The sequence below is a fragment of the Anopheles stephensi genome, chromosome 2 (genome assembly GCF_013141755.1).
Source record: "Anopheles stephensi strain Indian chromosome 2, UCI_ANSTEP_V1.0, whole genome shotgun sequence".
NCBI classification, from domain to species: domain Eukaryota; kingdom Metazoa; phylum Arthropoda; class Insecta; order Diptera; family Culicidae; genus Anopheles; species Anopheles stephensi.
Window position 1 is genome coordinate 75,167,380 of NC_050202.1, and position 14,046 is coordinate 75,181,425.

The 14,046-nt window shown below is 47.9% G+C and overlaps 1 protein-coding gene across 32 annotated transcripts in view; it reads left to right on the top strand.

Annotated features, from left to right (window-relative positions):
* Nucleotides 1-14,046, top strand: part of LOC118507636 (TLD domain-containing protein 2) — a 104,428-nt gene that overhangs the window by 81,281 nt on the left and 9,101 nt on the right. Inside the window, exons 1-2 of one of the 32 annotated variants that reach the window (XM_036046388.1) lie at nt 1,948-2,069; nt 3,264-3,674. The exons of 24 other annotated variants lie outside the window; for them this stretch is intronic. In XM_036046388.1, the coding sequence (XP_035902281.1) occupies nt 3,624-3,674 (51 nt within the window). In that variant the 5' untranslated portion in view covers nt 1,948-2,069; nt 3,264-3,623. Of the gene's footprint in view, nt 1-1,947; nt 2,260-2,348; nt 2,868-2,974; nt 3,675-6,021; nt 7,371-11,073; nt 11,773-14,046 lie in introns of those variants that run through there. 7 more of the 32 variants (XM_036046389.1, XM_036046390.1, XM_036046387.1 and 4 more) reach the window with 7 other exon arrangements.

Here is a 14,046-nt window from a genome sequence, read left to right on the forward strand (position 1 = left end):
CTGAAACACTCTGTACAACCTCTGCCGAAAGGGGATGCTTTGGAAATAAATTCTTCGTTGGTTATTTCCTGTATAGAAGATAGATCGTGTCGACACCGGCCAGTCGCGTACAATGGCTCTTAAATACGATGAAACATCCATTCCAATATCTTCACGTCGCCGGCACCAGCAGGTCAGCAGCAACTTCCGATGCGAAGCGGGCTAAATATGGCTATCACAAGAACGGTGAACGTTGTTGTTGGCGGTGCAATAAATCGAAGAACTGTTGCATGTGTACTGCACACATGAACACACAGCCACACAAACGTCTTCGATGACGGGTGCACGACTCGAAACGGTTCGAAAGTTACCATCCTTGATTTGTTGTGCCGAGCAAAACTTCTTCGAGTCCAACGGCTTCCTTGGCAGTCTGTCCTTGCAGAGCATTATCCCGAACTCTCCGCGCCGGAAAAGGTTTTGCGGCAATACTCCTTAACATGGCGGTTATTTTTGCCCATAGCTTCACATCTTGAGTAAAACCGGGAAGCAGGAATCTGCCGTCGACACCACCTCTCCCGATGGATGACGTGCTGTGTGCAGCTTTTTGTTTTGCAAATCTAGCAAAATGGTCTAGAGCGCGACGTGTACTACACACAAACACACCATCCCGGGGGGGTTTTAGCTGAGTCGCAATAATGATGAGCTATTTTTTCACGAATTAGTGATACACATTTCACAGTAATTCGTGTTATCGCACAGTTTTTAAAAACAACCTATTTCGCAAAACAGTCAACACTAGTCGGTGGCTGACCGACCACCATACGGCGCAGCGATCACCATCATCTCGGTTTATGGTTTGTACCGCGGCGTCTGAACGTCAGCGTAACGTTATCGATCACACTAATAGCGTTTGTTGCAGGCCGAGGCATCGTAAAATCAACTACCGGTCATTTTGTCACATTACAGACCGTAGTGATAGGAAAATTCCCAAAAACAAACGAGGAAATAGGAAGGTGTGCGAAAAAAGAAACAGGTCTTCCACAACAAGTTTGCGAACGCTCTAGAGCTTCGTCGGATATGGCCATCTGGTGGTCCCTTTTTCGCCCTGGGGTGGTTGTATTTTTCCATCGGAAATCCGCCGTTTGTGGGACACGCTGTAACAAACGGACGCCGCCGGAAACAGGTCTCATCCCCCTCAACCCCGGGTTCCGCCAGGGCGGCATTAATCTCACCGGTGATGTGGAGTTTGCCTGATCTTCCCGAAACCGGTGTGCGAGTCTCTCTTTACCGAATCTTTGCGGTCTGACAGTTGAGACCAAGTATCTGCTCGTCTAACAGGTTAGTTAAAATATCTCCCAGGATCATGTAACTAGCGCGCGCAACAGGCATTGTGGTTTGTTTTTGTTTTCCTCCTATACGATATGTGTGTGAGTGGGGTTTATTATAAGCGTCGGGCGGGCAGGCAACGCGGTTACCTTGAACTGGGGCAGCACCGAATCCGTTGTAATTCGAGTAGACCTCACTGTTTTCGCTCGCTCGTTGTTGTCGTCTTTCACTCACGCGCTGATACACCTTACCCATTACGGAGCTATAGTGCATATAAAGAGGTGTGTACCGTGGTGTCGTTACGAATAGACGAACGCAAAATGGCCACTTGGCTTTTGGGCAGCAGCATCAGCGAGAGAGCGAGAGAGAGACCAAGGAAACCGTTTGCAGCATAGCCCATGTGTGCACTGGCTGCTTTTACTTTGTTTTCTTCCGCTAAACACCATAACACGCTGTACACAAAAATCATGCTGCGGCTGGGCAGAAGAAGCAACACACACGCACACCGACCTTTTCGGCCTTTTCGTTGGGGCGCGTTGGATCGCCTTGCCCGAGAGCGCGAGTGAGCGAGCGAGCGAGAGCGCACACGGTACGTTTTCGCATACAAACAAGGGCGCGCGTAACATCGATGGCCACCACCGCGTCGATCGACCAACCGATCGTGTCTCTCGCACCGTCTTCACGCGCTGTCCACTGGCCATTTCATTCTGCCTTCATCTCCGCTGCCGATCGTGTGCACAGGAGTGAACGGATTTCGAACGCAGGTGGAGCCGATTATTTTACGGATTTTTGTTTTGGAAACCCGCTGACTGATGCCCGCGATTAGATTGATATTAAGTATCCGGTGTGCTCAGGCTTTTTCCAGTGATTTTTACAGTAATGAGTGCTCCACAAATCTGAAAGTGTGTCCCACAAGATGTGGATGTGGTGACGTTCGGTTATAATGATATCAAGGTGCTTTGTGATACGATATAAAAGCGCGCACCGTAATTCCTTTGTTAGCATTAGCAGCACGTCGTCCTCGGGGAGGAAAATCCCGCAGCGGATTGTTTACCGAGTGTACATCGTTGGTCCGATCGCTGTTTTTCCCCCCATTCGGACGGACTGATTTTGCTATCCCTTGTTTTAGTGTGTATTTTTTCGTGGATGATACACCGTGTTTACAGCGCGTACCTACTGTGCCCGTGTTCGTGTGTGCGTGTGTGTGTCTGTGGTGTGTACTTTCATTTCAACATCAGCTGGGGCCTTGTGTACCACGAAGCCCCCGAACTGGTGTAGTGATGACGAAAGTGCAGTAGTAGTAGGTGTATGCCGCCGCTTCTTCAGTCGCCCCTCCGAACATCGTCCTCTGCTGTGCGCGTTTCACTCGATCATAGCCGAATCCGTCCGCACATCATCATCTCGTCCACGCGCGAGATCACGCCAGTAGTGTTGAGCGAATTAGTCGAATCGTGTAGCTTTTTTTTTTTTGCTAAACCTCGTTTCAAATTTCGCCTTCGACTCTCCCAGAGTTCGTCTCACGTGCGGCTCGGAGAAAAGATGATGCTCTCTACCTACAAGATGTAAGTGAAGAAAGAGAGTAGTAGTAACCCTGCTCGCATCTCTCAGGAATTCTTCAGGAGCAAACGATCGTCGCCGGACCGGATCGTGTGGGGCATCTTTCTCCGTGAACTTGAACACAGTCGCGGATCACAGTTACATCTTACCCCCCGGGATGATGCGACGCTCGTTCGTTCTTGGCCAGTGCACATAAGCGTGTGAAAAATTTTCTTGCACAGAACACAGAAACATTCCGCGTGTGGGGGTTTTTTTTTTGTTGGGGACAATTCGTTCCAAATGCGTAGAAAGGTTCGGTCGCGGTCCAAGTGAGCTAAGTGCGGCTGCGCAGTCGTTCGTCTGTTCGTAAACGAATTTAATGCCAATTCATCCCCTTAATTTTCTCTTCCCGGTGTACTCAGTGGTGTGTTAGTCGGCGGTGCTGATGAATGATGGTCTCTCTCTCCCTTGCACTACTTTTTGGAAGTGAGCTATGCTTCCTGCATGACAGGCGGGCTCTGTCGTGATAGAAGCCAATCCGTGCAAACGACCGCGTGTGGTGTGTTGATTTAAGCAATATACTGAATCTCTCTAGCTCCCTTTTGGAGTTTCCTGTGCTGTGATATACACTGTTCGACATATTGTTTTTAAATCGTAATCCAAAGCGATCGTGCCTAAATCCTTTTTTAACGGATGATAGTGTAGGATAAGGGAATATTTATTCATCGACAACATCGTTCGATCGTTTATCGTATCCTTGATACACGGATTCGTTAGCTCCAATGATGTCGAAATCGAAAATCAACAAACTGACCAAGTACCTGAAGACGAAGGTAATTATTTTCCTTAACCAAAACCCACTAAACCTCTAGGACCTATGCAACTCCCAGTCACATTATCGTAAAATTGCTTAACCTCTTTAACACTTAAGCTGTTAGCACGGGTTCCGGCTGTGTTAATAAAGCGATATTCCTTCTCCCTACGTCAGACGACCCCAGGACCCGCCTCGTATGCGTATGTGTGGGCCTAGAAATGCTAATCATCCTAGACCTTCCATACACATATTAGACGCCCGTCAGCCACCACCGCCCCTTCCCATCAGCAACCAAAAAAGCCCTTTTTACGGCGCGTGTACACTCACAGTGTGCACCGCACGGGAGCAAATTGTTATTGGCCAGAGCTAGGCGTTAAAAAATCCACTCCGACTTGTTTGTTGTTCAAGTCACTGTGTGTTTTTTTTTTTGCATACTTCAACATACTCACATCAGTGCGCGGCCGAGAACGCGAACAGAAGACCACCCCGCGCACACAGCACAGGTGGGAAGGAAGAACAATCTAACCTTTAGCCGGCCCTGACCGGCTGTCCCCTGACCGGTTCCGTCGCGTTAAAGGCACCGAACGGGTACGATCGGGGTGGGCTTACAATGTGCGTGATATTATAATTCTACCTTGTGCTTTTCACGCGTAGAACTCTGAACTTAAGTTCTCGTCTCGTCTTAAGTGAAGCCTCGGTTCTTTCGGTAGAATAATGCTGAGTTCCTTCCGCCGAAATTCTTCCGCATCCGACCCATACCAAACATACCATTTAAGGTTATAGGATCGCATGTTGCGTTGGATGCGGTTTGGATGCTTCCAAAACATTGCAGAACCACCGTATAAGAGCTAGTTTCGTGGTAGTTTCTTACCATCGTGACGGTCAACCACCAACCAACAACAAAAAACCTCCTTCGCATTGAACAGCGCAATTAATTCATAATGCAAATTAATTTTCTTTTCTAAACCTTCGCTCACTGTCGTCGCCACGGCGTCGCGTCGTAGTACCACTCCAAAACGGCGAGGTGATCGCCAACAAAAGTCAAGAAGCAGTCAAACCTCTCCACACCACACTGTAGCTTTGCATATTCATGTGGTGTGGCGAGGAGTTGCATTTCGATTCATTTGTTTGCTCGTCACATTTCTACATACCTGGCGCGCCCCGGGGACGATGCGATCGCTGTTATTTAAAACACACCTCACAATCCATGATACATACCCACAATCGATTGAAGGCGATGATCAGGAGGAGGGTGAGTTGAAAAGTTATTTTTATGGGTGACAAGCGTTCCTCTGTTCATCCCTGGTTCATCCAGACTAGTTTGTATGGTTCGTCTAATGGTGTTGATCACTAAAAATAATGTCTTCCTTATGTGATGAGTGTTGAATAACTTGAACTGCGATACTTTGTATCAATTTGTAGCGCTGAATTGCCTCTCTCGTATCATTTTCAGTTTCCCAATTAATGCTTTCTGAGTTTATTAAATTTATTCTGACCTACCGGTAATTGATGGCAACGTAAATTCAATTCAATTAAAAAGTTGGATTCGATCTATTTACCACACGGTTTTTTTTTTTGGGTACGCCAATCGTCGGTTGTCTTTTGGGAGCACGAACCAATGTGCTCCTGATTACTGTACGGGTGTTATGGATCACCACACCACCGTCCGTCCTTGATTGTGAAGCGTAAAACCGCCCGAAACTGGATCGCGTTTGAGTGTTGTTGCATTGCAAAAGCAGGCGATTTTTGACAATCATCACACACACACGCACACGAATCAGTTGACCTTTGGCTTGATTTGAGTTGATTTATTTGGTGATGGGAAATATCGTAATAAGAGTTTTTTTCTCCATCAAATTAATTTTTTTGAAAATATATAAAGCACGTGTTTTAATACACGTCACGTGTTAATTAAGAGACATGAAATTCAAAATTCTTTATCGTTCAAATCAACAGCTGAAAGCTCACTCGAAAGCTCTTCTTCAAGTTGTGTGCATCCCCTGTGTCAACGACCTTGTCCGGAAGTGTGCGAGCTTTTTGCTCTGAAAGCTTCAAACAAATCATCCCCCTCTGGTGTGAGTCCGGTTTTGTGCTCCAGTCTCCCTTAAAATCGTATCGTACGGAACAGCTTTCACCAACACATGCGCAACAGCTATGTTGCTATCGTACGCAATATACAACGTATGATTGCGTACGGTTTGTGCTAGAGAGAAAGCAACCGTATACGCAAACTGTGGGTTGGGTGTGTAGGTAGAACGAGCAACATTTGTATATCTCTGTCTCGCTTGCTCTCCGGTTCTTTCGCCATTCCCGGTCTCCACTGGAGCGGTGGAAAACTGTCAAAAGTGGCTCACCTATTCTAGTTCGCTCGGTGACGTTTAGAGAGCGGGTGTGCTTTTGGCAATGGTTGCTGTGATTGCGAAGGCTTGTTTTTAGCCTTTTATTACTGAAATGGACAGTGTTTACAAGGAATGTGTCACGTTGCGGTTGGGTGTTGGAGCAAGTTGTTGAATTAATCGATGAACGGTCCACCATTAAATCGTTTATGCTGCACAAAATGCAATCCAACCGTACGGTGTAAAGTGTGTGTTTTTCTGTAGGCGCCGTTCTTCCGACACATTTGACATTTGGTCCGTTGCGTGTGTAACCCATTTGTGGGTCTGACATCTTGCAGAAAATACCGGTTTGCTAAAACACCTTTCCCCCTTACCGAATGCCGCGAGGTCGTTGCATTCACCTTCGAGACGGCGACGTGTTGTGTAAAATCTGCATCCCATCCCAGCAGCAGCACTGCATCGGATATGTCACGAGACACCTCGTTCGCTGCCGAACCGCCCAGTGAATTTCAGCGGCAAAGGTGGTGAAGAGAAGCAGTGAAAAGAAAACAACAACGGAAGGGAAACGACCCACACAGAGTCAGCGATATTTTTAAGCCCGGTTGCTGCTACCTACTGCACACATAACCACCGAGAAGAACGGCCGAAATCAACAAACACAGCTGTGGTGTATGGAACCACATGACCGTCACGAAACCCATCACACAAACACTAGCTGGCAGAGAAGCTGCCATTGCTAGTGGTGTGCGTATCGGCTGAAACACGCATACATACGTTCGCAAACGATGAAGGTGGTGGGCACGTGTGCGCTTATGTGCCTTATATACCAGTTGTAGCAGCACTACTACGAAGACCCCCACGAGTGCGCGCGAGATTGTGAACCGGGCCCAGTAAACAGCATGTCATGCGTAACATAAACATAAACATCAAAACATAACTGGTGCCTTTCCGTGGGGTTTTTTTTTTTTTGCGGGAGCAATCATAAGTGGACGTCGTCTGTAAAGTTTCGAAGTCACTGTCACCTGCCTTCCAGAAACAAGTAGAAGATCTAGTGTGGAATTATATAAGGAACTCGAATCTACATAGAACTTCAAGACCCGGGCGACTATAAAACAAGATAAAGGATGTGGTACCTCGTGCTTTTGGCCGTGTCGGCCATCGGTTACTTTGCGTCGAAACGCTGGGGCCGGCAGCTCTACTACCGATGGGGGCGCCTAATACCGTTCCGGAGAGCGATCGGGAACAAATCCCGACCGCCGACACCGCCACTCATCGATACGAACGTCATCACTGTGCCGGGAGGTGGAAGTGGAACCGGCGAGGAAGGTTACCCTTTGCTGGGCACCAAAGAGGAGTATGATGATGATCGGCTGCATACGGTAGGACACTAAGGCGTCACAATTTTCTATACTTGTCCTCATTCTTCACACTCTCATGTACAATACTTGGTGTGTTGTGAGATATTATTATTCCTAGTTGCCGAGTTGTGTCCTTCCAGCCCTTGGAAACTGTGCGATCGCTCCGGTGTCCTTCCCGATATGTCTTTGAGCTTAGCAATGACTGGCGCGTTATCGGACAACCATGATCGCGTACAGTGCGAAGAGGAAAATTCCAATCGGAAATGAATTCAATTGATAAGCATGACAAACTAGTATTCAAGCGGGCATACAATATACGCTGCTGCTCCTGTTTACCAATAGGATGCGGGCCCTTCTTCTTAGAAAATGCAATCTGTTGCAGATTGTTGTATACGATACGATTGCGCGAGTAACGCATCCCCCCACTGTTATGAATAATGTGCTGCAGTTCACGAACCTTCACCCTAAAGGCCAATCGGTTTGTGCCGATAGTGGACCAGAACCGTACCATATGGCGATCGGCTGCCACTGATAGTAAAACAAGTAGCAGCGGCAGGGAAAGTTGAATTGATGAGCTGCACATCTGCATGCCCGCGTATAGGTCATTAGCCTGTAAATGCAAGGGATGTAGATGGAATTTTCCGCTGAAGAAGAGTCTCTCTCTCTCTCTCTCCTCCTATTATGTAATCCAGAAGGTGATTGTACTTCCTTGAGAATTCATACTCTAGCACGCTATCCTCAACTAGGGCAATGGGGACAATGGGTAATGGATGTTGCACGACGGCAGCCCTGCCAGCCTCCGGCCTTTGTGCCGCGATATCGTTTGCTGTTTGAAGTTTGCCAAGTGTCAACTGCTTGTCCATCATCAAGGTAACTTTATCTGTAGCCCAGCGGCGCTAGCCCGACTAGTTCGTGCTTGTCTACTCTCGCAGAACTAGCAGATGATCAATTAACTCCTAATGACTGCCACCGATCGCGGATGACAATTTGAAGCGTTTGCGGGTATGGATTTATGGAGTTGGCCGTTGGCTCATATTACACTCTGCGGTGATTAGCTCACGCTATATGGTGGGTAAGGCATACCTTCTTACCGCACGCAATTAGTGTGGATAGAACGCACTTAACGATCCTGCAATTATGTGAACTTTTTGGGACAAAGAGATCATAGATCACCGATGGCAGGGATCTGGCCACCGTTCTTATTCTAAATCCGGTAGTTTGCCTAGCCTTAGTTCAGCCGTGATGATGCAATCGCGCAGTACCGTATGGGAATGTTTGCCAATGTGAAACATCCTGCTCTCGGTTGCGTTAATCATATGCACCGATTGCAAATCACATGCACGACAAAGTAACTGTAACCCCACACACCCCACCGTACGGTGTTTGCATTGTGGTGCACCGGTGTCGCGCATAAGTAGATCAGCTAAAAATGAGCAAGAAGGGCAGCACCGGGTGGTACAGTCGTTGTTCGAACAAACACATGGACAAAGGGGGTGGGAAACTATTTTACCAAGTGCACGGGAAAATCCCCCCCCCCCCACTTCCGTCTCCCCCCCAGTCATATCGTTTATATCGGTTTAGATCCCAAGGTCTTTACGCTAACTGTACAACTGTAACACACGCGAGTAAGCAGGATATTCCGTATAGAACCAACCCGTTTACGGAGTTTCCTGAGCCTCCGTATCGCGCCATCGTCATGGCGCGTAGAGCGATCCGAACTGTACGGAGAGTCGATGCGGCGTGTGCGCTTTGGCGCACGTAGTTGCATATTTTAGAATGTCCAGCAAATCAGGTTCAATCGTTGTAGGGTCTGCTAATAATTCATCGCTTCCGGTGTACTAAATCGCTACACATCTCGGCCACACATCGAGCACATCTTCCAATCCAGTAGTATCATCCGGATCGGGGTATAGATCATACAGCAAGTTCCAGTGATCATTGCGCCCCCGCCGTTTATGTGAGACTATTCCCACGCTACTACGCCATCATCATCGCCACTGTGAAATCTAACGAATGAGTAAATGTGCCAGCTTATGATGATCATCTATGCATCATGACGGTCCCGAGAAGTGTCGGATTATATTTTGCAACAGCTTAGTCACACTTGTACGCACCTGCCGGAGGAAAAGCGCACACACAATCCGCTGCCCATTGTGACGCACTTTAGCATATGACGCATTGTTGCAACTGTTTTGTTCAACTCGACGATGCAATAGACAGACAAACCCGCTTCACATTAACTCATTTCCGGCGGATTAGCTTCGAGCAAAGCGTGGAGAGATCGTTGACGCGTTGTCCCCTCGCAATAGGGTTAGAGGTATTCTATTTTTACTTGCGGGCTAATTAAACTTTTGCTCAATCAATCGTTGCTAATTAAAATGTGTTGTGCATTGAGAGTGTTAAGTAACAGACTGATCAGACAGTCTGGTTGACATCATGCCCGAATGATCAAGAATGGGCGAAACTGTAAAAGCTTTAATTAGCTAATCATTTAGCTTGTTTATTAATAAATGATATTTTTAGCACGAATGTTCCTAAAAACCCGGTGGATTAATGACGGAGGAGATCGTCTGCAAGACTCACAAGACGCAAGTTGTAGTGTCTAGAAGTAAAAGAGATGCTCCCATGCGAACGACTGGAACTATCCAGTTGGATCAACATCCAACCCATGCTCACGTGCCGCAGACGACTACTGCTGCTGGTGGGGGCGCATCCGAGCCCGTCTTGACTGGTTCGTGACTTCCTAAATAGATGTTACTGTTGAGATCAAAATTTGCCAATTTCCACCCCGTGGGCCCATCTGTGGCGTGTCGTCGGAAGAACTTCGTCTCGCTTCGTCCGGTTGTTGCTGGGGTGCGTCCCCGTGTCGTTCAGTCAATGCCAAACGGTACGTATCACCCTGTTGTGGATGGGCCTCTGTCTGCTACGTTCCTCGACAGGCAAGCCGGGTCGGTCCGTCTGTTTGCCATTAGTGTTCACATCGTCAGTTTGATTGAACGGATGGACAGATGGACGGATGGGATGGGATCGTTCCCCGTCGTCACTCTGCCATTAACCGACCACTTCACTCTCTTCCGTTGTCGCTCTGTGCAGCGACAAATTCAAAGAGCAATTCCCGTGGGCAGACAAATGGGCCCACTTTAGCCTAATTAGACCATCAGATAAAAATTAAATGCTGTTGTGTTCGGGAAAATTGAGCAAGCCAGCGGAGGAAATAAACACGAGACAAGGTGATGCTCTCTATCTACTACGTGTTTGGAATTTCCAGCTGAATAAGCTCACTTTTTGGCGAATGTCCTTCCGTTCGTTACGCTGGGCGGCGGGGATACCGTTCGGGTGCACTACCAAAAGCAGAGGCCCGAGCCAGCCTTTCTAGGGCCTGCCAGAAGAGCGTGCTAGAACAATTCCACCCCTCTCGAGCAGCCTATTTGGCCGTGGTCGGTCATGTGCGCACACATGCACATTTGCACATCCACGACCTCACACAACCTTGCCAGAGGGGGGGGGGAAAAGGGCGCTGACGGATCTAGATCTGACCATAACCGCCAACGCGACCATTGCGCGCAGGGTAACGGTGAAATCAGCGAGACGCATCGTCAGTCAAGCGAACTCACTCTCCCCCCAAAGTGTCAGTACACAAAGCATTTACGCGGGCGCGCGCGCGCTCTCGAGCTCGTTCACTTGCACCATTCGCACACACGGGGTTAGAGCTGCTGGTTAGTTTAGCGCGAGACTTCCACCGAACTGGAAGTGGCGGATCCGACATTTGCCGTACCAATCCCAACCCAAAACCCCATTGTGTGTAGTTTGTGCTCAGCCCGAAGGTGTGAATTTATCACACGCACCGCGCGGCACGATTTTACGTTCGTCACTGTGGCCAGCCAGGACTTTTTTTTTGTGTGTGTTGAGTGCGTCAAGAAATTGAGGGAATTTCTGTACGAGAGAAAATCCAAACGGGATACTTGTCCGTTGCGCAGAACTGTATAATAATCGTGGATGACGGAGTGAAGTTACACACCGAGGGTTCAAATGCGCATCGTGAAGCTGAACCAACCAACGAGTGTATGATCATCGCCGATCGTTGTGTGATCTCGTTTGTGCGTAAACAGAGCAATTAAACGCTACCCACCACACACACACACACACACCTGCCACACACGATCTTGTGGGACTGAGGTGTTGTGTTTGGCGATCGTATCATACACAAGTGCTCTTGCACAGTGCGAAAGGGCGTGCGCGTGCAACGGCCCCTTTTATCGGCCATTCTTGTGAACTGTGTGAACTTTAGTCGGCCGGGTGCATCAGCCTCACCCTGCGGTGGGCACATCTGCCACACTGATCCACTACGAACCACTAAACACCAGCAAAAATACCCTCTGCAATCATGTGTGAACTGCTCAATTTGGCCCCGTACGGCGATAAGGTGCTTATCCAATGTTACATTTAAGGCAACTCCATTTGTCGCGACGCGACACAACAGCGCAGTGGCAGCTCATCACCATCATCTCATCATCTCAATTGTCGTTACATCATTCGGGAATTGTGTGTGTGTTTTTTCCGGTCCACGTTTCATCATTGGTCCCTGCTTGATCCATCCGGCGGCGCCATCCACCATCACGACACCGAGATTGATTGAGCAATTTAAGAGGGCGATCTTTGATTAGTGCTGCTACAATGCAGCAGTTATTTGAACGCGTTTTTGTTGTTGTCTTCAACCTAATAACCTAACAAACCTAACAAAAATAGTGGTTTTGTACAGATTATTGTCAGTGGCATTACAAGCCAACCAAATTTAAAAAAATTTGAAATATCTACGATATAAGTTTCAAAGTTCAAGCTGTTCTGTCTAAATACTACTGCTTCGAGGCTTATGATAATCGTCTCACATTCGCCGGACTACGCCACGCTCTCTGATTTACGCCCTCATTGGGGGGCCCCCTGTTGTCTGCCATAGTAATGATGGTACCTTCCATTGAAAGCTCCATTTTGATTGTTTCATGTTTTACCTTGAATTGTTCTGAATCTGCGCTGTTGTGTGCTTTAGGCACTGTAATCACATCTAATTGAATCTGGATGGAATGAATACCGTTTGGTGTGTGTTTTTGCGTCAGTCAGAGTACTTGTAAGTTGTATTCAACAGAGACGAACAACGAATAAATGTCAATGAAGTTGAAGTTGCTTATACAATCTGATCCCGAATGAGATAACTCCAACAAAGTCAAACCGACTGTGCGGTGCGGGTCACTGTGTATGTTGCTAGCCTAAGCTTAATCTCTCTCGCCTTTTTTTACATGTGCGTTAACAAGTAGCAATTACAAGGCACACACCTCCTATCCCTGCTATCTATCCCCCATAGGCAGCAGCATCACGTTCGCTTTTCATTCTGTTGTTTTGATGCTTTGCTCTGCCCCGTCTGCCTTCGTAAAACAATGGGAGAAAAGTGTGTGTGTTTGCTTATTTGAATACCCTGCACCAAGAAATTCTACCGGCGGGAGGATGTGAGCGAACTCGTCGACGCACCTTCCGCTACTATTACGCATCGAGCCAGTGCAGTCGATTAGCTCGGATATTATTGTACTGGACTGGACGTCACTAAGATAGTTGGTGTGAAAACCGAAACAGACGTCATAGATGTTGTGTTACGGCTAACGGCTACCATAAACTAGAAGGTGCGTGTCCTGTCACGAGACACACGCAACACCACACCTCGTTGAACCTCAAACTTTACACACTTAAGCCTAGTCGTCGTCGGCAGTCCAGACACGGCGCACTATTTCTCCACCCCCGGGGCGGGTGTGTTACTGTAGGAGGTCGAAAATAAATTCTCCGAAAGTCGGCTGATAAAACACATGTGTGGTGCCCGCTACTAGGACACGGGTCGATGGTAACAGCGAGTACTGTGCGGTAACGCGGAATTGTGTCCGCTTTGATTTACAACCGGTCACCCCGACCATTTCCCTAGCGGCTCGCATTAATCCCGTGCGAAATGAGACCTGGGAGATGGTAGTAGACCTCGGACCAACAACCGTGCATATATACACCTTGGCCAAGATTAGTCTGGGACTTTTGTTGATTGCGAGCAAGGAGGCGCAAGCAAGCAAACACTCCAAACCAGTAACCACCACCACGACGCTCCACGGCTAGAATCGTAGGAAATATATTGTACAGTGAGAGAGAGCTGTTATCACCGAAAGAGATTGCTGCTTTAAAATGAGGCTATTTATATGCGTACAGTGTCCGACGAAGCAATACCCATAAGAAGTAGATACCTTCCGGCAGTCCGGTCCGATAACTAAACTGTACTAATCCGGTCTATTGTCCGATTGATGGTGGATTGTGACTATTTTCTTGATGAATCACTACAAATTGTTCGGATCAGCAGTTTATTTTCAACCAATTAAAATGTCATCATGGGCTGCAGGTTCTATGCAACTGCTGATCAACAACGCTTGTTGGTGAACTGAGACTATCTGCTGCTGGAAAGCTGCAGTTCATGATGTAAGGACCACAAAGGACGATGCCATCATTCTTCTTCTTCCTTGGCACTGCTACAACCTCGAAAGGCCTCGGGCCTACCATTTCTGGCTTTCTGTGACTTGATTTTACCCGTAGCGGCGATAGGAGGCGATCCGGATGAGATTTGGATCCCGGTCCTGCCGTGTGAAAGCCGGCGCCGCTTCCGCCTCGCCTACCTGGC